Source organism: Mesoplodon densirostris, chromosome 15 (assembly GCF_025265405.1).
Source record: "Mesoplodon densirostris isolate mMesDen1 chromosome 15, mMesDen1 primary haplotype, whole genome shotgun sequence".
In the NCBI taxonomy this organism is placed as follows: Eukaryota; Metazoa; Chordata; class Mammalia; order Artiodactyla; family Ziphiidae; genus Mesoplodon; species Mesoplodon densirostris.
The window spans coordinates 18,408,997-18,435,270 of record NC_082675.1 but is presented as its reverse complement, the minus strand read 5'-3'; the positions used below and the strand labels follow the sequence as shown (position 1 = coordinate 18,435,270).

General features: G+C 46.7%; 2 protein-coding genes across 5 annotated transcripts in view; one reads left to right on the top strand and one right to left on the bottom strand.

The window, feature by feature from the left end:
• Positions 1–1,678: 1,678 nt before the first annotated feature.
• DAO (D-amino acid oxidase) lies at positions 1,679–15,585 on the top strand. The gene is made up of 10 exons (XM_060119704.1): positions 1,679–1,872; positions 3,233–3,347; positions 4,836–4,912; positions 5,548–5,613; positions 7,618–7,672; positions 8,922–9,026; positions 9,953–10,035; positions 13,382–13,499; positions 14,175–14,273; positions 15,454–15,585. Exons 1-10 carry the CDS (start codon positions 1,679–1,681, stop codon positions 15,583–15,585), a joined length of 1,044 nt encoding a protein of 347 aa, XP_059975687.1.
• Positions 15,586–20,471: 4,886 nt separating this feature from the next.
• The window catches only part of SVOP (SV2 related protein), an 85,875-nt gene continuing 80,072 nt past the window's right edge, over positions 20,472–26,274 (bottom strand). Inside the window, exons 15-17 of one of the 4 annotated variants that reach the window (XR_009534563.1) lie at positions 24,225–24,314; positions 21,177–22,783; positions 20,472–20,701 (exon numbers count right to left, since the gene is read on the bottom strand). Coding sequence is in view for 3 of the 4 variants with exons in the window: in XM_060119699.1 (XP_059975682.1) it covers positions 22,577–22,783; positions 24,225–24,314 (297 nt within the window). In the remaining variant the exon portion in view is untranslated. Of the gene's footprint in view, positions 20,702–21,149; positions 22,784–23,819; positions 24,106–24,224; positions 24,315–26,274 lie in introns of those variants that run through there. The other 3 variants (XM_060119699.1, XM_060119700.1, XM_060119701.1) reach the window with 3 other exon arrangements.

Below are 26,274 nucleotides of genomic sequence, written 5' to 3'. Positions count from 1 at the left end.
AGCCTGTGCTCCGCAACGGGAGAGGCCACAGCAGTGAGAGGCCTGCGTACTGAAAAAAAAAAAAAAAAAAAAAAAAAAAGTGGTCAAATCTCCAGAGGATATGCAGAGACAGAAAGCCCAGAGAAGGGAAGTAACTTGGCCAAGGTCACACAGCAAGCCGGCAGTGAAGCCAGGTCTGCCTCTCCCTCCTTCCTCTCCCCTCCTCCACAGCCAGTGTTTTTCCCATTGTTATTTTCAAGGTGCTAGGGGACAGAAGCAGGCCACCACAGACTGAGGCCAGGCCCTGTACCAGGAACCTTGACCAGGCGAGTCATTGAATCTTCAGGCTGACCCCATGAGATGGGGTTAACCCTATTCCACAGCTGATGAGATTGAATCTCCTGAGGCAAAGGATGGGGGAGGAGGCGAGGGGTCTCTGAAAGGGTCCCCCTGCAACTAAGCCCAGGCTCGAGTCTGGAAGCAGAATCACCCAGAGCAACGAAGCTTTTCCATTTTTTGGTTTTATCTCCAACTTGGCTGCTGAAACCCCAACAGAGTCCAGTTCTTGTGGGCTGGAGCCATTTTCCCCTTTACAAAACTAGGACATATTGAGAATGTCCTGACGTTCAGGGCCATGGGCCGCAGTTGCCAGGAGGCGAGGTCTGTGGGAGGAGAGCTGTGAGCAGAGAGGAGGGAAAGTTGAATTTGGCCCTTCTGGGCACAAAAAGTCCCCTTGTTCTGCCTTAGCAGGAGCCTGAAGAATATTTCCCTGCTGTGCAGGCCCAAGCAGCTTCAAGGTCAAAAGCTGGTAGGTCTTCTAAACTTCTGAGGACCCAGCCAGCCAAGCACCCCAAGGCAGGCCTGGAGGGGATGTGCTGAAGATCTGAGTTCTGAGGCCAGACACTGCATCTGACTTGCTCACAGCTGCATCCACTAGCTGCCAGCTTAGCACACACTAGGTGTGCAGTGTGTATCAAGTTTACTTGAATTAAAATTAAATCCTGGCAGCACCATTTACTGGCTGTGTGACTTCAGGTAAGTTACTCCACCTCTCTGAGCCTTTGTTTCCTCATCTGTAGAATGGGGCCAATAACACCAACCCCTACTTTCTAAGAATGTGGGACACTTAGATGAAATGACGCTTGGGAAGCGCTTAGTGCAGGGGCTGGCACACAGTAGGTGCTCCGCAAATGTCCGGAAGTCACTTCTTCTGCACTAGACACTGTGTTAAGCTTTTTACATTTGCCATCTTGTGGAATACTCCCATCTACTCTCCGGGGCATGAGTTATTTTTCTCATTTTCCAGAAAAAGAATTTGAGGTTTGAGAAGCATCTTGGCCAGAGTCATGGCCAGCAGGGAGCAGAGTTGAGATCTGAGATTTGAAGCCCATTGTCCTAACCATTAGACTAACCAGACTACAGCTGGCCAGGCACTCTGCTGGGCCCTTTTTTTTTTTCCCAGCCTGGGGACAGGGTATTCGAGGAGAGTCCCCAGAGAAAGCTGCATCACTTACTGGCTGTGTGAACTTAGGCAAGTTGCTTTGCCTCTCTGTGCCTCAGTTTTCCCGTGTGTAAGGGCCACTGAGGGAATCGAGTATAAAAAGGGCTGGGCGGTGTCTGGCATCTTCTAAGCCGTCAGTGGATGGTAGCGATGGTGGTGGTGGCATGCCTCAACCCTGACTTCCCGCAGGCTGGCACGATGCGTGTGGTAGTGATCGGAGCGGGCGTCATCGGGCTGTCCACCGCCCTCTGCATCCATGAGCGCTACCACTCCGTCCTGCAGTCGCTGGATGTGAAGGTCTACGCAGAACGCTTCACTCCGCTCACCAACACTGATGTGGCTGCCGGCCTCTGGCAGCCCTACCTCTCCGAGCCCAGCAACCCACAGGAGGCGTGAGTGAGGGTCCCAGAGGGTGGCCTGGGGCCAGAGGGGCTGAGTCTGCAGAGAGGATGTTCCCTCTCAGGGTTCCGGTCACCAATTACAACCCTTTGTGGAGGCTCTGGCCTGACATACTATAAAGACAATACGCATAAATATCGTCCCTGCTGTGGGCCAGACAGATGCTATACTTGATCGTGGCCGAAAGGCTAAGAAGCCATGTGTGCCAGACAGATGGAGGCTTTGTCTCCATCCCTCACCTAAACCGGGTGGCTGTGGATGCTCAATGCATCTGTCCATCAGGAAGGCCTCTAAGTGGGTGGATGGACGTTCAAGTTTAGCAAAGTGGCAGAGGTCACTGTGTCAGTTTAGAAACCACCAGCTGCTTCAACAAAGGAACCCTCAAATGAGTAACGGCTCAAACACAAGTTTCATTCTCATGCCCATAAATTCCAAAACCAGTATTCCTGATCAGTAGGTGGCAATTCAGGGGCCCAGGCTCCTTCCATCTCATGGCTCTGCCATCCTCCTTGTGGCTTCTGATGTTCCCATGGGCCAGTGCCTGTAGAAGGAGCACAGCATGAGGACCACCTGGAAGGAGACGTTAGGGTCAGTTGGCAAGAACGCAGCCACATGGTCACACCTATCTGCAAGGCAGTCTAGGAAATGTTGTTGAGCTGTGTGCCCGGCGGGGAGAGAAAGTGTTCAGAAGCAGTAAGTGATTCCTGCCACTGGCATTCACAGTGGGGGGTGCCCAGAGTGAGCCTGAACCACGGGGCTCACAGTCCCCCAAGCAGTCAAAGCTTTCATTTAAACTCGCAGCTACGTGATCCCAAGCCAGAGGTAGGCTCCAAATAGTTATGATGGAGCATCCTCTTTTTTTTTAAATTTGAAGTATAGTTGATTTACAATGTTGTGTTAATTGCTGCTGTACAGCGAAGTGATTCAGTTATACATATATATATATACTTTTTTTATATTCTTTTCCATTATGGTTTATCACAGGATATTGAATATAGTTCTCTGTGCTATACAGTAGGACCTTGCTGTTTATCCATTCCGTATACAATAGCTTACATCTGCCATCCCCCAGCCTTTCACTCCATCCCTCCCCCAACCAACCCCCTCCCCCTTGGCAACCACAAGACTGTTCTCTATGTTGATGGAGCATCCTTTGTTACCCCTCTCCTCTATCCTATTAATGGGAAAATAGTAGAAAGTTTGGGGAGGGGGAAGACCTGTAGCATTTGGGGCACTGCAGAGTAAACGTGGGATTTCTGGATTTGGACACATCCCACCAACCTGACCACAGCCCCATGCAAGCCAACCCTTGGAGCTTTCATTAGGTGACTGAGATCTGGGGGATCCTTCTAGGCACTGGAACCAGCAGACCTTCAACTATCTCCTGAGCCACATCGGTTCTCCCAACGCTGCAGACATGGGCCTGGCCCCAATCTCAGGCTACAACCTCTTCCGTGAAGCCGTTCCGGTGAGTGAGAAGTCCCTGACCATAAACCATAGGGCAGAGCCTTGATCAGAGACCAGAGTGTGGCAGCGGGTGGCGGTGGGGGGTGGTACTTTGAGCCTCTTAGGCAAAGACTCCTGTGTTCAAAACAGGTTTACTTTAATTTCTACTTTTGCTTTCAAAATCATTTTCATTTTCAACTTTGTTATTAAATTGGCAGAGACCAAAGAATCTTCTGATGAACCAGGGAAACTAGCCCTTCTTGAGTGGTATGGGTGAAATACAGACACATCCTGGAGTGGGAGGCACTTGACGCTGAAGCCAAAAGGTTTCCTGCTCCCCTGGAGGTTCCAGGACTTTCCATCAAGATGGACTAAAACACTCACCCTGGCACAGACTTCTAAAGTACTTACTATGTGCCAGGCCCTGTCCTAACCACTTTATAACTAATGGCTCATTAAATTTTCATCATAACCAGGAAGTAAGTGCTATCATTGTCCTCCTTTTGCAGATGAGAAACTAGAGGCTCCGAGAATTGGGGTAACTTACTTGAACTCACAAAGCTTTAAGTGGCAAAGCTCGAATTTGAACCCAGCTCGAATGAAAGGCAAAGCCATGGGGGATGTTCTCAGGTTGTTTGGAGGGGGTGGTCTGGCTGGGTGCCCAGAATCCCATGCCAGTTCTCCCATTGAATGTTTATTCAATGTCTACCACTGTGCTAAGGCATTACTTTCATTATCTGTTACCTTCCAAGAGTGATTATTAACTCCATTATACAGATAAGAAAACTGAGTCTCAGAGAATTCAAAGTGGTCAGTGGTGAGGCCAAAATCTCCCCCCAGGTTGTCTGACCCTCCACTCTGCTACTTCCCACTCTCATCCTTTGATGACCTTCACTGTCGCCCCTTTTTTTCTCCTCTGTTTATGCCCCTTACCCTATCGCTCATCCTCAGCCTTATTCTTTTTTTTTTTTTGCGGTACGCGGGCCTCTCACTGTTGTGGCCTCTCCCGTTGCGGAGCACAGGCTCCGGACGCGCAGGCTCTGGACGAGCAGGCTCAGCAGCCATGGCTCACGGGCCCAGCCACTCCACAGCATGTGGGATCTTCCCGGACCGGGGCACGAACCCGTGTCCCCTGCATCGGCAGGCAGACTCTCAACCACTGCGCCACCAGAGAAGCCCACTCAGCCTTATTCTTACCTTTCATATAGCATCATGGTTAAGAACATGGACTCTGAAGCCAAACTGTGTGGGTTCGAATCTCAGCTCCACCACTTATTAGCTGTGTGACCTTAGACAAGTTACTTAACCTCTCTGAGCCTCAATGGGCCCATCTGCAAAATGGAACTAAAAATAGTATCTACCTCAATGGGTTGTTGTAAAGATTATTGGATTGGTATGAGTAAAATGCTTGGAACAGCGCCTTACACACAGAAAACATTATATAAGTTTTTGTTATTATCATTCTTATTGATGTTCATCCATCCCTGTGCCGCCTTCTCTTCTTCTAAAGGACCCTTACTGGAAGGATGTAGTTCTGGGATTTCGGAAGCTGACTCCGAGAGAGCTGGACATGTTTCCTGATTACAGGTAAGGTTATTGCCATGGGTGAAGGAGCTGAGGCCCCACAGTTCAGATAGACTTGTCCAAAAGATGGAGGCACCACATTTCCTGTTCCATCCCTGGTCTAGAGCCCCATACTCGGGTCTCCCGGTGCTCTGTCCAGCTCTTTCAGAGAGCCCACCCACCCAAACTGCACCTTAGACTAGGGAGGCAGGGGATACGGAATCATAGATCTCAAGCCCAGAAGTTCCAGAACACTATCCTATTTTGTAGATGAGGAAACTGAGCTTCAGAGAGGCCAAGTCCCTTCCCCAGGTCACACAGCCAAGTGACCAGAATGGGATTCCAACCCAGTCCAAACCCCTCTATTCTTTTCGCTATAGCCTGATGCCTCTCTGGTCCTCTCTTCACCTCACCCCATGTCTAAACCCTCTCTACAGATGCACATTCATCTCCACTTGCACACCCCAATGTCAGGAATGGCTTTGTCTGATAGAAAATATTCCCTTGCTTAGAGCTGAAAACCACTTCCTCCTTGAATGTCACCCAGTGGTCCTTTGGGGGCCCAAAGAATGTGACAGCTTCCACCTCCATATGATAGCTTTCAAATATAGCTGTGATTCTGATCCTTTATTCTCACCTTTTGCCTACTGTGACTCTAGCTATGGCTGGTTCAACACAAGCCTGATTCTGGAGGGAAGGAAGTATCTGCAGTGGCTGACGGAAAGGTGAGATTTTCAGCTTCACTTTGAGGAAAGCACCTCCCAGGGACCAGGGCTGTAGTGGATGATTGTTCATGGGATTTGTCTTTGTATTGACCAACCCCAAATGTTGATGAAAACCTTTAGGTTTGGTGGGAGCTATCCTTGTTCCTGACCACCTCTGTGCACTAAGACAGTGGCTTCCACACCTTGTTGGAGCCACCTGGAAAGCTTCTTACATGTGATACAGTATTTATTATCAGCCTTACTAAAATCTGTGATGGCTGTGTAATAGCTTTAAATAGATTCTCTTAAGTTTTCCAGATATATTTACATCATCTTCAAAACATAAGTTGTTTTTTTTAATTTAAAAAATTTTTATCAATTAATTTATTTATTGGCTGCATTGGGTCTTCCTTGCTGCGCGCGGGCTTTCTCTAGCTGCGGTGAGCAGGGACTACTCTTCATTGCGGTGCACAGGCTTCTCATTGTAGCGGCTTCTCTTGTTGCAGAGCACGGGCTCTAGGCACGTAGGCTTCAGTAGCTGTGGCATGCAGGCTCAGTAGTTGTGGCTCACGGGCTCTAGAGTGCAGGCTCAGTAGTTGTGGCACATGGGCTTAGTTGTTCTGCAGCATGTGGGATCTTCCCGGACCAGGGCTCGAACCCGTGTCCCCTGCATTGGCAGGAGGATTCTTAACCACTGCACCACCAGGGAAGTCAGTTTTTATTTTTACACCTCATTTTTTTTTCTTGTCTAATTGCTGTACCTCTAGAATAACACTAACTAATACAGATGATAGAGGATGTCCCTGTCTTGCTCCTTATGTTGATAGGAATCTTGCAGTGTTCTAAATTGGCAAACATTAGCTTGAGAGATACAATTTGTATTCATATTCACATACATTCATATTAAGGAAGATTCCATATATTTCCTACATATTATTATTTTATTAAGATTTTTAAAAAACTGGAATGGATGGTGGCTTTTATCAAATGACTTGGGGAGGTTTTTAAAAATATAGATTTCAGGACCTCACTTTATATCCACTGAATCAGATTCTCTGGAGTGGGGCTCAGAAATTTGTATTGTAAGAAGTTCCCTGAGTGATTGTAATTATCAGCCAGGTTTGGAAACCGTTGTATTAAAACATGGTTATGTCTCCTAACCTTAGGACACTTATGACTCTTATCCAGCCCCTTCCAGGAAAGAATGCTCCCAGATTTTCTATCTTGAGGAAACCATGTGGATAAAATAACCCTGATATTATGCTTTAACTTGCATGTGGTTTACTTCCTATTCTTTTTTTTTTTTTTTTTGCGGTAAGCGGGCCTCTCGCCACTGTGGCCCCTCCCGTCGCGGAGCACAGGCTCCGGACACGCAGGCTCAGCGGCCATGGCTCACGGGCCCAGCCGCTCCACGGCACATGGGATCCTCCCAGACCGGGGCACGAACCTGTGTCCCCTGCATCGGCAGGCAGACTCTCAACCACTGCGCCACCAGGGAAGCCCCATACTTCCTATTCTTTTAATGTTTCTACTATATTTCTATTAGTGGCATACATTTTTTTCTCTGTGAAATTTAGGGAGGGGTGGGTGTCCCCAGCCCACCTCCTTCCTCATGCTCTGCTTCAGATAAAGAAGCAATTCGGCTTTGGCCCAACCCTGCCCCTCCTCCACCCTGCGTCTCATTCCCTTTGATAATACAAAGCAGGGTGGTGGTAGTGAGAGGCCTGGGTTTGAGTCCTAATCCCATCATAGACTCACTGTATGACTTTCAGCAAGGCCCTTCTCCCATCTTCATCTGCCCAGCATGGGGCTTGGACCATCTCAGGTTTCCCAAGGGACATTTCGTGGACCACTAGTCCGTCAAGGTGCTCGTGAACTGGACTACACAGCCATATTCTCAAGAAGCATCCTGTGGGACTAACATCCACAAGAGGTTCTTTGGGAAATGTCCCCCATGCCATCCTCTTGGAGGGATGGGACAGAGAACTGAATACTGGATTTTTTTTATGTGTTTGATCATCCCAGGTTAACTGAGAGAGGAGTGAAATTCCTCCTAAGGAAGGTGGAGTCTTTTGAGGAGGTGAGCTGCTGGGCTGGAAGGGGCTGGAAGGGGCTGGATGTGGGAGAGAGGAGAAGAGGGGAGGCCTTTGCTTCCTGTTGCAGGGTTGGGGGGCCCCTTCTCAGGCTCCTAGCATCCCTTTGAGGTCTGTCCCAGATTCTAGGTCTATTTTTAATCCCAGAAGGACTCAGGCATTCTGCCTTGATGTTGGTGTCAGAAGCAAAGGGACAGTGGGATCATGGTGGCCATTAGGGGCTATATCTCTATCTGAGCCTCACTGAGTATTAGGGCCAGAGAGCTGGCTGCCTCTTCTCAATATCAGCTGTACCACACCCCCAAGTTCCGGATGCTTGGTTGCTTCTTACCAACATCTGGGACGATGTTCCTACAAAGTCAAGGCCCTCCACTGACCTACCTCCAGAGTGACACCACCATCAATAATAATGACAGTAGCAGCTACCATCAGCAGGTACTGGCTATGTACCAGGAGCTTTGCTGTATGACCTCACTTAATCTCAGTACCCAGAATAGTGCTTGGCACATGGAAGACTCTTGTACTTGCAGCCACTAACGTGTTGTACGAGCATCTGCTGTAGGTCAAGCCCTGAGGGGCACTTGGAATACATACTTGACTTAGACACAGTTCTCAATCCCAAGGGGCTCACAGCCCAGTGTGGCAAACACCGGCTCATGAAAAACAGCAGTGTGACCCAGGACTGACCTGTGAGGGGAGTCACTGGGGCTGGGCTGGGAGTTTGGGTGCCCATGATGCTACATCCTTGAGCTGTGGAGCTTCCCATACAATGCACGGAGCTGGGGCTTCCAATGTGCCTTCCTCAGATGTCTTGGCAGAGCAGAAGACAAGAGAATGAAACAGAAAGGAGTCAGAAGGAGGGAGAAGACTATCTCTGTGTCCTTTCTGACTTCTTCTAGAAGGTTCCAAGAAGGTTTCCCCCTTCCATAGTATTCTTTTCCGAACACTTCTATAGGCAGAGTCATACTGGAGCCTCACAGCACACTATGAACAGATGTTACCAGCCCCATTTTATAGCTAAGGAATCTGATCTGAAACTTGAGGAGGTGATGGGACATTTCTGAGGTCACACAGTAGGTAAATGGCAGAGCAGAATTTGGAGGCAGGTCCATGGGTTCCTCGCTGAGTCCCCTCCTGGCTGTTCCACAGGGAGCAGAGAGTTGCAGGCTGGGAGGATGCAAGGGATACTAAGGTCCTCATCCCCTCCATCCCACCTGCCCTGTTGGTTGCTACCAGGTGGCAAGAGGAGGCGCTGATGTGATTATCAACTGCACTGGGGTATGGGCTGGGGCTTTGCAACCAGATCCCCTGCTGCAGCCAGGCCGGGGGCAGATCATTAAGGTGAGTCTGAAGGTGAGGGATGAGCTTTTGTTGACAGAAAGATTGTTTGCTTCTTTATTTCGTCTCCAAAGACAGAGGCTGAATGGGGGACATCTGTTAGAGGAACGCCCCAGTGTTCAGGGAATTTGAATGTTAAAGAAACAAGAACCAACACGACCCTCCCAAACGTACTCTGTCTTGGGCAAGGTTCTTCTTAATAGTAAAGTGTGTGTGTGTGTGTGTGTGTGTGTGTGTGTGTGTGTGTGTGTGTGTGTCCATATGTAGAAACTGCATATGCCTGCCATAATAAAAAGAGCAAACATTTATGGAATGCCTACTAACCGCCAGACACAGACCCAAGTACTTCACTGTGTTAATTAATTTGATCCTTGCTGCAACCCTTTGAGATGGGTACTATCACATCACCATCGCCATCTTACAGATGGGGAAACTGAGGCACGGAGGAATTAAGTAACTTGCGCAAGTACACATCACAGTAAGTGATGGAACTGGGATTAGAACAGGTAACCTGGTTTAAGAGCCCAGGTGTGTAAGCATTGTTCCACACCAGCTCTGTGTATGTGTGCATGTGCCTGAGGCATGCCTATTTGTGGGTGTGTGTGCATGTGTGTGCCCATGTGAGTACTGGAGCGTATTCATAGGTATGTGTGTTCCCGAGGTGGGCTAATGTATACGTGCATTTACACGTGTTGGGCTTTTCTGTGGATGAGAATGTGTGATGCTTCAGGGACTGGGGTAGCTCTCGATCAGGGCAGCTCTTCCTACAAAAGCAAGCAGTCTGGTGCAGACTTGGGACAGAGGGGTCCTTGAGGGCTAAAGAATGACTTTGTTGCTGTTGTCAGAACATCTGGTCATAGAGGGGAGCAGGCGATGGGAGCCCACTGATTTAACTCTTCTGATGAGACTTCTCTGTCTTCAATCAACAGGTGGATGCCCCATGGATGAAGCACTTCATTCTTTCCCATGACCCAGAGAGAGGCATCTATAAGTCCCCATACATCATCCCAGGGTAAAAATCTGATATTGTAGGTCAGAAGAGGGAGCACCCTCCTGCTCTTTTTATGCCCCCGCTGCCTGCTCCAGGGCTCTTTCTTAAGTCTTTTCAGGTTTTTTCCTCCAATGCTTTTAAGTGAGGTTGAGCCGTTAAACCTCTGGGAAGGCAGGACTCAGCCTTAACTGCCACATCGCGCGGCTTGTGCGATCCCCGACCAGGGATCGAACCCAGCCCCTCAGTAGTGAAAGTGCAGAGTCCTAACCACTGGACCACCAGGGAATTCCCCTGGGCTCCTGGCTTCTACCTTGAACATAATCTGGGATGACCGTAGTGCTGATGCTGGAGACAAAGGTAGTGGATGTGATGGCAGTGACACCAGCAGTGTTGTGAACGGCAATAATGGTGGTGGTGATGGGGTTGATGATGATAATAATGTGGCTAGAGGAATGGTGGTAGCGGAGATAGTATTGTTACAGAAGAGGAGATCAGTGTTGATGGTGGTGGTGAGTGGGAGTTGGGGGTGGCAGTTGGTGCTGATGAAGATGACACTTATCAATGACGACTTTTAATAATATGGCAGAGATGACAGTCTCAAAGGCCATGTTAATGTCGTGACTGTGCCGACTGCCTCAGTGGCGATGTTAGTGGTGTGGCGGAGATGATGGTATCAGTGGCAATGCTAATGGTGGTGGTGGAAATGGTGAATGGGATTGATGGTGATATATTAATGGTAGCAAAGAAGGCAGTAGTGAAGATGATGTCGTTGATGGACATGACAATGTTTTTCCCAGATTTATTGAGATATAATTGACATATAACATTGTGTACATTTAAAATGTACAACACGATGATTTGATATATGTATATATTGTGAAATGATTATCACAATAAGGTTAGTTAACGCATCCATCAACCACATAACTATAGTTTTTTTGTGGGTGTGGTGAGAACATTGAAGATCTACTCTCTTAGCAACTTTCAAGTACATAATACAGTATTGTTACTATCATTACTATGCTGTACATTAGAAGGGACAACAATGATAGTGATGTTAATGGTGATGGTGGAGGTGGTGGTGTTTGATGGTAATGACAATGGCAATTGCAGTGATTATTTTTTTGAATTTTATTTTTTTTATATAGCAGATTCTTCTTAGTTATCTATTTTACACATATTAATGTATATATGTCAATCCTAATCTCCCAGCTCATCCCCCCCCCCACCACCCACGCTTTCCCCCTTTGGTGTCCGTACATTTGTTCTCTATATCTGTGTCTCTATTTCTGCCTTGCAAACCGGTTCATCTGTAGCATTTTTCTGTATTTCACATGTATGCATTAATACATGATATTTGTTTTTCTCTTTCTGACTTACTTCACTCTATATGACAGTCTCTAGGTCCATCCACGTCTCTACAAATGACCCAATTTTGTTCCTTTTTATGGCTGAGTAATATTGCATTGTATATATGTGACACATCTTCTTTATCCATTCATCTGTCAATGGGCATTTAGGTTGCTTCCATAACCTGGCTATTGTAAATAGTGCTGCAATGAACACTGGGGTGCATGTGTCTTTTTGAATTATGGTTTTCTCTGGGTATATGCCCAGTAGTGGGATTGCTGGGTCATATGGTAATTCTATGTTTAGTTTTTTAAGGAACCTCCATACTGTTCTCCATAGTGGCTGTATCAATTTACATTCCCACCAACAGTCAAGAGGGTTCCCTTTTCTCCACACCCTCTCCAGCATTTGTTGTTTGTACATTTTCTGATGATGCCCATTCTAACCAGTGTGAGGTGATACCTCATTGTAGTTTTGATTTGCATTTCTCTAATAATTAGTGATGTTGAGCAGCTTTTCATGTGCCTCTTGCCCATCTGTATGTCTTCTTTGGAGAAATGTCTATTTAGGTCTTCTGCCCATTTTCTGATTGGGTTGTTTGTTTTTTTAATATTGAGCTGCATGAGCCGTTTATATATTTTGGAGATTAATCCTTTGTCCGTTGATTTGTTTGCACATATTTTCTCCCATTCTGAGGGTTGTCTTTTCATCTTGTTTACACTTTCCTTTGTGGTTTATAGTTTGCTTTTGCTTAAAAGCAAAAGCTTTTAAGTTTCATGAGGTCCCATTTGTTTATTTTTGTTTCTATTTCCATTATTCTAGCAGGTGGGTCAAAAAAGATCTTGCTGTGATTTATGTCAAAGAGTGTTCTTCCTATGTTTTCCTCTGAGTTTTATAGTGTCCAGTCTTACATTTAGGTGTTTAATCCATTTTGAGTTTATTTTTGTGTATGGTGTTAGGGAGTGTTCTAATTTCATTCTTTTACCTGTAGCTGTCCAGTTTTCCCAGCACCACTTGCTGAAGAGACTGTCTTTTCTCCACTGTATATCCTTGCCTACTTTGTCAGAGCTTAGTTGACCATAGGCGCATGGCTTTATCTCAGGGTTTTCTATCCTGCTCCATTGATCTATACTTCTGTTTTTGTGCCAGTACCATATTGTCTTGATGACTGTAGCTTTGTAGTATAGTCTGAAGTCAGGGAGTCTGATTCCTCCAGCTCCATTATTTTCCCTCAAGATTGCTTTGGCAATTCGGGGTCTTTTGTGTCTCCATACAAATTTTAAGATTTTTTGTTCTAGTTCTGTAAAAAATGCCATTGGTAATTTGATAGGGATTGCACTGAATCTGTAGATTGCTTTGGGTAGTACAGTCATTTTCACAATATTGATTCTTGCAATCCAAGAACATGGTATATCTCTCCATCTGTTTGTGTCATCTTTGATTTCTTTCATCAGTGTCTTATAGTTTTCTGAATACAGGTCTTTTACCTCCTTATGTAGGTTTATTCCTAGGTATTTTATTCTTTTTGATGGTATTATTAGCAGAGATTATAATGTTTTTTAAAGTTTATTTAATATTTTAATTTTTTTGGAGTATAGTTGATTTACAATATTGTGTTAGTTTCAGGTATATAGCAAAGTGATTCATCTATACATATACATATGTTCATTCTTTTTTAGATTCTTTTCTTATATAGATTATTGCAGACTATTGAGTAGTCTGTAATAAACTATTGCTACACAATAGGTTATACATCCCTGTGCTACACAGTAGGTCCTTGTTAGTTATCTATCTTATATATAGTAGTGTGTGTGTGTTCATCCCAAGCTCTTGATTATCACTCCCCGCTATGTTTCCCTTTGGTAACCATAAATCTGTTTTTGATACCTGTGGGATGATAATGTTGAAGTTGATTTAGGCAAACATGGTGGTAAGGGTGAGCATGGCAATGACCCTCCCCCCGTTATCTCAAAGATTTCGTTTTCCTTCATCCTTGACCCTGCCCACTTTTATCAAGGATCCAGGCAGTGACTCTTGGAGGCATCTTCCAGCTGGGGAACTGGAGTGAGACAAACAATATCCAGGACCACAACACCATTTGGGAAGGCTGCTGCAGACTGGAGCCCACACTGAAGGTAAGGTGGGGAGAGATATCAGTGCCCTAGACCAGGATCCTAGCAGTTTGATGATCATAAGGACACTTGAAGATGGGAAGATATCATGACTGGGATAACTGGACAAAATAATTTCAACAAGGGACTCTGGATTATACCCGAATTTGACAATGTACAGGGAAGTCCTGCTGTGGGTTGATGAAACCTATCTGGTCATGGCTAAGAGTTGCTCTCTCTTGAGGTGACATCCCTTAAAAACCTTAGTCTGTCTTCACAAGGAGCAGATGTATTTGTTGCAGAAATCTCAGTTTTCACAATTGCCTGCTAGTGGTGATAACAATAGTGATGGTCATGAAGACAAGGATGGAAGTAGTGGTTGGTGTTGAGGGTGATGAAAATGCTGAGAGTGGTGATAATGATAGTGATGAGGCGATATTATGGTGGTGGTTGGTGGGGACGGTGACTGATAAAGATGGGATAGTTGATAGAACTGGTGGTGAGATGGTAGTAGGATAGTAATGATGTTGATGGCCAATAAAGGTGGTGATGATCTTAGTGGTAATTAACAAAAGTGACTATGATAGTGGTGGTGGTGGTGATGGTAATGAAGTTCCAAAAGTTAACTCTCTTATCACCTAAAAATGGCATCAGAAAAAAAAAAATCCAGAGATGAATTACCAACAATTTTCTTTCCAGGATGCAAAAATTGTTAGTGAATGCACTGGCTTCCGGCCAGTACGCCCCCAGGTTCGACTAGAAAGAGAACAGCTTCATGTTGGATCTTCAAACACAGAGGTATGCTCTCCTGGCAAGGAAAGCAATGTCATCCCCCAACTCCTAAGAAGTCTCTGGCATTTTGAGGGGAACAGTCATGCTGACCTCAGGTGGGGGCAGTGGTGGCTAATATCCCCTCCTCTATAAATGGGGAAACTGAGGCTCAGTGATGGTAAAGGGCCTGCTCAAGTTTACATAGAGGGCAGTGCCTCAATTTGCTAGAGCCTGTGGTCGAATAGAAGGAAAAGGGGACTTTATTGAGCATCTACTTTGTGTCCACGACAAGAATGACCTAACTGAATCTCCCCTACAGCTCTTTGGGATAGGGACTGTTCACCCCATGCTTCAGATGAGCAAACTGGGGTTCCCAGAAGTGGAAGTCAACTTGCCTACATCAGACCAGTGGTGAGGGGCAAGGCTGGGATGTGGTTTGAATCTGAGTCCAGAGCCATTTCCCACATGTCCACGTTGTGGCTGCTCCATCATCTCTCTGGGTTCCCCTCTCGTGTCCTCTCTCATGGGCTAGGAATTGGCCTTATTGAAAAGGGAGGGGTTGTCCTGGGCTGAAGGAATCTAGGTCACCCTTCCTCCTTCATTCTGATCCTTTGGAGGTGGGGTGTATAGAGGAGTTTTGTGTATGTGTCATGTGTCCATAGAGTGTTGTGTGTCTGTCTGTAGAGAGGTCATGTGTGTGTGTGTGTGTGTGTGTGTGTGTGTATAGCAGTGGGGTTGGGGGGAGAGTCACAGATAGAGTTGAACTCCCTGCTGATGGTTTTAGCTTTGAAAAAGACCCCTGGCGTCTTGCCTCTCTCCAGGGTCCATCCATACAGCGCCCCTTCTTTTCTTTGGTGGGTAGAAGAGTCTACCTATTAACATCCTGTCTGGAGCAGGATGGGAAAAAGGAAAGTGATTTAGGGAACTTCAAATAATTTGATGTGGCGGGAGGAATCTCAGACCTCAAGTTCCAGGTGATTCTACTTTTTCTGTGTTGAGTGCTTAAAGCAGGTCTGCCTCCTAAACAGAAGAGGAGTCTAGGGTGTTGACCTCCAACTCCCTAAACACTCCCCCTGACTACCCTTCCAGGGGTTCCCACATCCCACCAGGGATGGTACCAAGAGGAGCTCTGGTACCACCAGGCTTACCTAGGATACTTCAGGAAGCTCCTGAATCTTCTAGGGACCTTCTCTCTTGCCTCTCCCAGGTCATCCACAACTATGGCCACGGAGGCTATGGGCTCACCATCCACTGGGGCTGTGCCCTGGAGGTGGCCAAGATCTTTGGGAAAATCCTGGAAGAAAGGAATTTGCTGAGGATGCCACCATCCCACCTCTGAAGATGCCAGTGACCTCCGCCTCCCCCACAAAAACTCCCTGCTCCCCTCAGCCAACTAATCGTCGCACTGTTAACCCCCCACTCTACCTGACTCCTTTTTGCAAGAAGCACAAGGTGAGAGGAAACCACAAGGTCAATTCCTGAAGGAGAGTCCTGCGCCCTCTGATGGCTGAGGTCTCTCCACCCTCTCCAGGCCTGACATTAAGAACAGCTGGAGGCTGTTATCCCATGAGTCCTCAGAGGAAGGAAAACTCAGAATATCCAAGTGGCGAAGGAGCTCTGAGTGAGGGAGGCTGTGAGGGAGCCCCGAGTGAGGGAGATCTGGGTGATGGAGGTGGTTGCAACCTTGGTTCTCTAAGGCCACAGAATGCACTTGAGGTAACTTGTATCAGATTTCACTGCAGGAATTTATACACAGAACTGGGGTATGGAGAAGGCAGAAGAGGAGAGCCATTGAACTAGCAACATGTGATGCCTGTTCCACATCCAGGACTCCTAATGGCTTCAGCTGCCCACTAGTGGCCCCACGGGCACTATGTAACCCTTGAGGAGGACCCCTTGGGGGTCATCCCCAAAGGAGCCCCTCTATAGATAACTAAATTCACCAAGCAGATTGAACGTGTCCCTTACCTTCTGGCTAGCACGCTCTGGGATAGCAAACAGGTTTCCAGATGTTTTTCAGAGCTTTGAATGAGCCCAGATGGCACCTTAGCATCTTCATCCCTAATTATCTGCCTCAGCCTCTGAGGTGAATTTTTATCCCTCCGGGGCTTTCGTAAAAACCAGAGCCTAGTATTCCTCATGCATGTGGGACCAGTGACACCCTATGTGCTGTGAAGAGGTCTTGTTGGCCCAGGTCATCTATATCCATGTCATTTCACCTGATGGGCTCTTCATGGAGCATCTGTCATGAAGATTTTGCCTGGCCCTAAGCTAAGCAGAGGGTATAAGAGCCAAGATCTTAGAATTCCTGCCCTAATCATAATAACAACAATTATTATTTTTATTATAGTTATAATTTTTTGCATTCTAACTGGCTACCAGTGCTCAACTCTTACAAACATTACTCATTTATTCCTTACAACCTACCCCCACCACCCTCATGAAGTATCTATTATTCCCATTTCGTAGGTGAGAAGACCAAGGCACAGAGAGGCAATACAAGGTCAGCAGCTGGGAAGGGGTAGAATGGAGATTCAGGGCCAGAAATTATGTGATTCCAGTGCCTCACTTTCAACCACCATGAAACAATGAATCCCAGGTTGGGGGGAAATATATAGTTATGAAGGAATTGGTTGGCCTCCTCCTCAACTACTTCTGCAAACACACTGTAAAGGAACCAGGTCTCTCCTCCTCACAGCCACATTTGGGCCAAGATCAGGGGACTCTCACCAGACTGGAGTCAGGGACACTTCTGGTGCTTGGAGTGGAACACCATTTTTTTTTTTTTTTTTTTTTTTGTGGTACGCAGGCCTCTCACCGCTGTGGCCTCTCCCGTTGCGGGGCACAGGCTCCGGATGCGCAGGCTCAGCGGCCATGGCTCACGGGCCCAGCCGCTCCGCGGCATGTGGGATCTTCCCAGATGGGGGCACGAACCCGCGACCCCTGCATCAGCAGGCGGACTCTCAACCACTGCGCCACCAGGGAACCCCTGGAACACCATTTTTGACTAAAGTGATTGCCCATCCTAAAATTCCCCAGGGAAAGCGACCCCTACCGGTCGAGGTTAATTGTCAGCAGGAACACTCCAGGGCACAGAACACAGTGAACTCACAAAAAAACATGGCCAGGAAAGTCTCTATTCAGACCCAAAGTGACCCTCCTTTTTGTAAATGGTAAAGACCTCTTTGCAATGTGGTTTCCTCTTGATTCCATTCCAAAATTCAGAATAGAAGGAGCACGGGGAAATTCTGCAATCCACATGGCACTGTAGGACATTTGCCTTGATGTCTTCATTTTTCTTCACTTAACAGTCCTGCTCCTTCCCCAGTGGTGATCTACAACCATATTTACAATGAATTATTGGCCGCTTGCTGAGTTTATAAAAGTTTTATCTTTTCTCATTGAATTGTTTTGGAACTTTGGTCAAAAACCAACTGACCATAAATGTATGGGTTTATTTTTAGACTCTCATCTCTATTCTATTCATCTGTATATCTATCCTTATGCCAGGACCACATTGTCTTTTTTTTTAAATACATCTTTATTAGAGTATAATTACTTTACAATGTTGTGTTAGTTTCTGCTGTACAAGGACCACACTGTCTTGATTACTTGTAGCTTTGTAGTTAAGTTTTAAAATCAGGAAGTGTGAGTCCTCCAACTTTACTCTTCTTTTTCAAGATATTTTTGGGCTACTCTGGGTCCTTTTAGTTCCATATGCATTTTATGATCAGCTTGCCGATTTCTGCCCAAAAAAGCCAGCTGGGAATTCGACAGGGATTGTGTTGAATTTATAAGGTTAATTTTGGGAGTACTGATTGACACCTTAACAATTTTAAGTCTTCTGATCCATGGTCATGAAATGTTTCTCCATTTATTCAGATCTCTGATTTCTTTCAGTAATGTTTTGTAGTTTGCAAAAGTCTTGCACTCCTTTTGTTAAATTCATTCCTAAGCGTTTTATCCTTTTTGATGCTATTGCGGGTGGAACTGTGTCCTTACTGATGAATCTGGGAAGCGCTCTGTTCTCTGGCATGGTGGGGGTAGGGGTATTTGAAGTGGTTCATCATCAAAATATTCTTGATTAATTTAGAATGATTATACGTGATGTATCCAGATGTTCAAATGTCAAGGAACCAGAATATAGTAAAGTACCAATGGTGACTAAATCCGGCTGTAACCACTGAATCTTTGAAGAGCTGGAAGGTGCTTCAGAATGTTCTAGAGCTTTGGGATTGGCATCCTGTGTGCCTCCCACAATACTCTGCATTCCTCCTTTAGTGCCCATATCAATCTGTGTCTCACCCATCTACGTTCTCCCCACTACGCTGTGAGTGCATGAAGATAAGGACCATGTCTCAATTCTTTTTCGCATCCTCAGTGTTAAATTTCATGCTGATACATGGTGGATACTCCATGTATACTGACCACATGCCATGACATGACCCAAAATACAGTTATAATGAACAGACTCCAAAGTTTACCTATGTGCTGCTGTGGGTTCTAGGCATACCATTAGTTGTCTCTGCCACCAGTAGTTGTCATGGCCAAAGCTGCCATGTTCGTGCCTCTTGATCCCACCTCTTCCTGACCCAACTGACTGGACCAGGATTGGAACCAACACTGAACTGGGCCAATCAGCTTTCTCTCCTGAGACTTTAGAAGTGGGACACCAAACAGCTGAGTCACATGTGTTTGCAGAGCCGAGCCCCGGTGAGCCCGAGCCATATGCATAGTCAGGCATATGCAGCAGCCATGAGGCGTCGGTAGGAAGTCAGTCTGCAGAGAGGGACAGAAACCAGGGCCACGGACCCAGAGAGAGGGCTGCCTCAGGCCCTGGTGGCTCTCCAGGTCCCTGTTCCATTTATTTCAGTGAACTTTCTAACCTTTCAGAGACTGCAAACTGGTCACCCATCAACCAAATCTGGCCTACAGATGAATTTTATTGGAGCCACACATTTAAAAATTTAGACAATCCAACATAATTAAAAAAAATTGATCTAACATACTAAAATTTGGAGATTTCACATAAGAATCCAGATTCCTGTCTTGAAAATCAGGCGATTCTACGATACAACAAAATCAACTGGAGCTGAGTAGTAGCCGCCCCCTATGTCCCATACTCTGCCACAACCTCCCCCTCTTCCTGTCATTCCTTACACTTCCGTTTCCCGCATTTATAGTCCCCAGGAAATTAACTACTGTTCCCAGTCTTATATTAAAGCTGTACTGCTTGATTTGAATTAATCTGAGTACAATTTCTATTCCTTGCAACTAAAACAGCCTTGATGAGAACTCTATCAAGGTTTCTCTCAACTATCTCCCATCCCACCACTATTGTCTTCCTTCTACCAGAACCTCAATTTTGTGTTCAAGAGGCTGTGGGTATCCCTTGATCCTGTGGGAGATAGGCCGTTCCTTCCCCAGCCCTAGGCGGGGGGGCTCATGCTGGGATGGGCATGTGACCCAGGTTTGACCAATGCAAAGCAATGGTAAATCTGCTGTGGGATTTCCCTTTCCAACCAAAAACAACAGACCCTTTAGAAAGAAAACCTTTTGTGACTGCTCCTTCCCCATTCTAACATCTTTGAAAAAAACTTGATGCCTGGCACTTTGGCAGCTATTTTGTGACCATGAGGTTTCACACACAGGGTCAATGGGCAACATGCAGAGGATGGTAGAGAGGAAAGGCAAAAAGAAGCTGGGTCCTTGATGACATTGTTCAGCTGCTGAACCTTCCCTGGAGCTCTCTGACTCTGGGCTTGTTGTCAAACGAACAATTAATATTCTAATGGGTTAAACTACTATTGGTAGGTTTTACTGTTGCTTGCAGCTCAAAGTTATCCCAGTCCTTTGATGTTTACTGTAGTAACCAAGAGATGATCTTATCCTTCAAGCCTCTCTGTTGCTTAACATTATTTAAAAATAATGCATATCCATATTCATTTCAAAGTCCATCTCTAAGATACTCTTTTATCTCACTGCCAACACATCCCATTTATGTATTCCTGAGCATACTTGAAGGGAAAGAAAGAAACCATATAACTCTGGCTACACTGAACATCTTTTGCCATTTTCTAAAATCTTTCCTAACACTGAGAGAAACAGATGACATTTCCAGTAATGAAAAGAGGAGCTTCTGGACAGTTCAAAATTAGATACAAAGGTCTTCAGCTAAAGGTCTCACGCATTTCAGAGGTTTGGGCAACTTTTGTGGCAGCTCTTGTATCATTCAATTATATCGATTTTATAAAAGGGCAGGCAATTTAGAAGGCCAAGAGTTTTCACCTTTCATTTTCTCAACAAGAGAAAACCCACAACTACAAGCCTCTTTACTCCAGCCCCTGGAAAACATCTCTGCCACCAAGCCCTCCTTCCCCACCACAGCCCCCAGATCCTCCAGGTTATTTGAGGGTGAAGTGAGTGGACTTGCTCATCCGGCAGTGTCTGGCCAGCTGGAAGGCAAAAAAAGACAAGCATAGGTTCTTAGTTACCCAGGAGAGCTCAGCAGACCAGAAATAATTAAAGCTTTAGCCACTCATGGTCCAGGGAAATGTGGGTGTCAGAGAAAGGAAGCTCTGCCAAGCTGCCCCCACTGACTGCCTGGGCCTAGAGGGCTGCAGTACATATATTCAGGGATGTGGGATGATTTGCAGTCGATCTAGGACCTGGGCCTAAAGAAGTCACCTCCACACCATTAGAAGGAAGTGTTGCTTCCAACAGACTCAAAGTTGGCCGCCAACTGTGCACCTTTTCCCCCTTGCTGGAAAGACTGTCATATTAAAGCAAATGAAAGCATTAAGCTTACCCTACATGGACAAAGTTGGCAACACCGTTAAGCTGAACCATCACTAGGACATTGTGACAAACGAACAAACTTCAACCCTTGCAACGTCCATCACCAACATGTTTTAATAAAGGTGAACGTACACATTTGGCTTCCTCGGAATGTTCACTTCAAGCAGATATCTCCAAGCAGACGGTCAGTCTTCTCTGGCCTTTGATGGGATCTGGCATCTTCGTCTCTCCTTCCCTAGGTTCCTGCCTTCATGACAGGGAAAAGGCTTGTGGAAACCAAATCCTGGAGGTGGATGTTGTCTGCTGAGACACAGCATCAGCCCTTCCTCTGGAGGCCAATCCCCAAATCCAGTTGACCTCCCTTCTCTTTCGTTGAAAATGTACATGTTTCACACATCTGGGCCCTCCCATTCCTCCCTACCCATGGTATCCATGCCGTGGGGTCCATCACTGGAACCCCAGGAGCTGCCTCTATGGAAAGACCAAGCCACCCCTTGACAGCAGGGACGGCAGAGAATCCAGGGAGGAAGAATTCCTGGTCCCCTGGCCCGCATGGGAGCAGGTGGCTGGGGGGAGCATCTTTCTGTCTCTCGGTCCATTTGGCCACCCACCGCGCTCAAACTCCAAAGCACTGAAACCTGACTTAACTGTTTTCTTGCCCCAAGAGTCACCAATCAGCCTGACCAACGAGGGGGCCAGAAAAGAAGCCCCCGGAGTGACTTTTGCTGCTTCCAAAGGGGAGGCCCCTGCTTTGGTCGTGGGCTTGGTTCTCACCTCCCTTTTGCCTCCATCCCCAATTCCTGGGGGTAATAGCTTTCTGAGGCTGTCATCTAGTGCAAGCCTAGCTGTCCCCATGGCCACATTTGGATCCCCTAGAGCCAGGGACAGCAACTCCAAGAGGGGGCCAGGTGGAGGCATGCGGCTCAAGTTCAAATGCATGTCCATCGGCCAGAGTCTCCGGCCAGAGTCTCCGCTACTCAGCCCTGGGAAGGCAAAGTGAGGAGCCCCTTCCCTGGGAGCATTTCTCAGACTCAAGAAAAAGCTGCTCAGGCCACACCCAGGTCACCTGCAATTTCAAAGAAGAAAACCTGGGGCCGGGGATGCAGGAGAAACCTAAGAACAGGTCCAGCGGGTGAGTGGCAGGTCTCACAGGGGTCCCAGCCTGGAGTGTATCTACAAAGATCTTTCGGTTGTTGTTCACCGAGGCTGTGACCGGCTGACTCTGGATGGTGTCCAGCTGGCTACCGGCGTCACCAGGCACTGCTGAGGTGGCAGTTTTCCCATGCAGATCCACAGGTTATTAACAAACCTCCACACACACATACGGAGAACCCCCCGGAGCAAATGCCTCCCCATCCCCGGATGGATCTTGATAAATATGAGCAAACAGTCAAGACACAAAACCTCGTTGGTCCAGGTGGCACCCTTGGGTGAGTTCTTGATGTGGGCAGTGACGATCGGTGCCCCAGCCGGGCTCCAGCAGCTCCCCGCTCTCTACAGCCTCAAAACCCAGCTCAGCCCCCCATCGGTCACTACTCCTGAGAGCCCGAGTTCGACCTAGCGACACCTGTGCCGTGCGTCCCTCGGCCGACCATCTCCTGGCCCCACTCCCGATGGCTGGACTCCTGCAGTCCACGGCCTTTGGTCTCAATGGGCAAAAAGCAGGAGGCCAGGGCAGCCAGGAGGCAGCAGCCACTGTAAACCGCCAGCGTCAGGTACACGGACGATTCCAGCATCACCTGGGGGGAGGGAGATGCACGCCGGTGAGAGCATCCCTTCTGACGCACAGGCACCACCAACCATACAGATAATATTGAGAATGCCAGGCCCTCTTATAAGCCCTCTTTATCACTGGACTCCCATGGAGTCCTCACGACAGTTTTATCAGGTATGTCCTCCACCCCCATTTTACAGAGGGAAAAACTGAGGCTCAAAGAGGATTAAGCAGCATACCCAAGTTCATACAAAGACTAAGGATGGGGCTGAGATTTGAAGCCAGACCCCATCAGGCTCAAGAGTGTATTTATTCTCTCCCACAGAAGCATGTCTGCTGACTTCCTAGCTTTACGTCCCAGGGCACATCACGCAGCAGAGCTAAACCTCGTTTCCTCATCTGCCGAACGGGCAGAAGAGCAGTAGCCATCTCCCAATGAGAAGATGCCTCACTTGACACCATGCAGGCACATGGCAAGCTGTCAACCAGTGCTAGTTCATAGTGATGTACAATGGCCAAACACAACGGAACCGGGACAGAATGACTTGGCTAAAACACGTGTTGGAATTCTATTTACACGAAATATCCAGAAGAGGTAAAATTCATCCAGACAGAATGCAGACCAGTGGTTCCCAGGGGCTGGAGGAGGGGGAGCTGGGGAGTGACTGCTTAATGGATATGGAGGTTTATTTTGGGGAGAGGAAAATGTTTTGAAACTAGATAGAGATGGTGGTTGCCCATCATTGTGAATGTGCTACATGCCACTGAATTGTTCCCTTCGTTTTTTAAAAATTTTATTTATTTATTTGGCTGCGCTGCGCAGCTTGCGGGATCTTAGTTCCCCGAGCAGCGTTTGAACCTGGGCCTCAGCATTGGAAGCACGGAGTCCTAACCACTGGACAGCCAAGGAATGCCCCGAATCATTCACCACCAGGGAATTCCCTGAATTAAAATAGTTAATTTTATGTTAGGTGACTTTTACCTCAATCTTTAAAAAGCGATAAAAACAGGAAAAAATGAATTGGATATTAAAAAAGCAAAAGGATTCCCAAACAAGCTCCCCGCAAAAGGAGAGAAATGCTTCAAGACACAAAGAGCTGCAAAATTCTGCAACGACACCAAATCATCCAACTCAGAAACCAGGGACTGGGACATCTGCTTCCCACTAAGGCATGGTGGCCTGTTTATTCTCGTCCAAGTTGTTTTCGGCCAAGTCACTGGAAAGACCCGAGTTTGATTCCCAGCTCCTCTACTTCACAGCTGTGCGACCTTGGACAAGTCCCTTGACCCTTCTGAGCCTCAGTTTTCTCATCTGCAAGCAATACTTCTTCTTCGTAGGATGGGCTGCTAGGATGAGATCAGGTAACGCACACCAAGGGCAGTGCATTGGCTCAGGGTACAGTAACAGCCTGCCACGCAATGGCTTTTGTCACACCCACCCCCTCTGTATTTGGGGTGACACCTACCTGAGCAATGAACGGAGTGATGAGCGCGCCCACCCTTGCCATGCCGCTGCAGGTGCCCAGGCCCAGAGCTCGGGTCGCCGTGGGGTAGACCTGAAACATAGCCGCCAAAATGGCCGCACTGAGAAAATGCAGGCCCCTCCCTCCTCTCTGGCTCGAGAATGATGGGAATCCCGCCACCCCACACCCTGCCCCCGGGGGCAGGTGGGCCTGAATTAGGGTCAGTCCCTCAGGGGTTAGCGATACCAAGAAGGGGTGAGAGGGCAGGGTGGGGAGTCTCAGGAAACTCAACCGATGAGGAGGGCAAGAGGCCAAGCTGGGGGTGGGAACCTAGGAAGGGGGTCCTCCCTGCCCTGGGTGGTAATATCCAAATGAATAAATACTAAATTCCTTTTTTTTTTTTCCTTTCTATCATGGAGAATTTCAAGCACAGACTAAAGTAGAATGGTGTAATCAACCCTCTAGGACCAAGCCTAGAGGACCTGTGTTAGTTTCAATCATACTCTCTCACTTCCTTCCTCTCCTAAATTACACTAAGCCAAATCCTAGAGGTGGTATAATGTCATCCACTAGATATTTCTGTATATGCTGCTTTGAAGAATTTTTCCTCTTAGAAAAAGACTGCAGACATTTCCCATGTCCATATTTGGTCTTCTCCAGTAGCATAATTTTTATTGGCTGCACAGGATTCTATCATTAGGATCAATCATCATTTATTGAACCAAGTCTTCATTGTTAGGAATAGCCAGCTGGATTAGTTTAAGCAAGGAGTCAGCAAACTTTGTCTTAAAGGGCTAGAGTAAATAATTTGGGCTCTGTGGACGGGCAACTACTCAGCCCTGCCCCTGTAACACAAAAGGAGTTGTAGACAACAGCACGTGAAGGGCTGTGGCGTGTTCCAGTAAAGCTTTATTAATGAACACTGACATTTAAATTTCATATAATTTTCACATGTCAAGAAATAGCCTTTTGATTTTGCTTTCAACCGTTTAAAAACATAAAAACCATTCTTAGCTCTTGGGCTATCCAGACACAGGCAGCAGGTTGGATATGGCCCGTGGGGTCGTAGTTTGCTGAGCCCTGGTATTTGCCCCTGTAGACCTTGGGCCTCCCAGTCCCTGCAGGGCAGGCAGCCTTCCCCTGGTACTCTTCTGGGAGGCTCCAGCAATCAATCCACAAGCCTTTGTTGAGGGGACACTAGGCCAGATGAGAGTCACAGAGTAGGAGACCCAGGCCCTGCCCATAGGGAGCCTTAGTAGGAGTCTCCCTGGGGGACAGGCAAGGTGGCATGACTAAAAATACCAGAGAGGCGCACAGACACTGAGGGCAAAATGAAGTTGGGGGTGGATCCTGGAGGGCTTCCTGGAGGAGGCAGCATTGGAGCTGGGCCTGGAAGGTGGGGTGGAGGGAGCAGGGCTCAAGATGATGACTCAAAGTGAGGGCTCTGGAGTGCTGTGTAGACCTGAGGGACAATCTAGATGGCTTCTTCCCCTGGCACAGCACCTGGTACATACTATCCCCTGCCTCCCTTTGAACCTATCTAAAATAAGGTGAGATAAAATAAATACAAAACAAGTAACCCATAATCCCTGAGTGTGGGAAAATGGACACTCTGAGACGCTGTCCCATGGAGTGTAAGTTCAGGCAACATTTTAGAGGTTGATTTTTTTTTTTCAATCTTTCTCAATGTTTGTAATGTTTATTATAGGCTTTAACTCAGAAATTCCACATCTTATTTATTCTAAAGAAACCACACATGTGCACAAGGATAGGTAAAGCTGTTTACCTCCACACTATAATAGTGAAAAGTTGGAAAATGATTCAAATATCCATTGGTAGGAGAATTGTTACAAAATTATGATTTGCCCATACTATACTATATAATATAGTATAGTATGTAATATATATGATATAGTATAATAAAGTATATTATATAATATAAAGTATATATATTCTATAACAAAGTATAGTATATAATATTGATATATAGCATATATATTATATAGTATAGTAAAGGATTGTACATAATAATATAGTATATAGATTACCATAT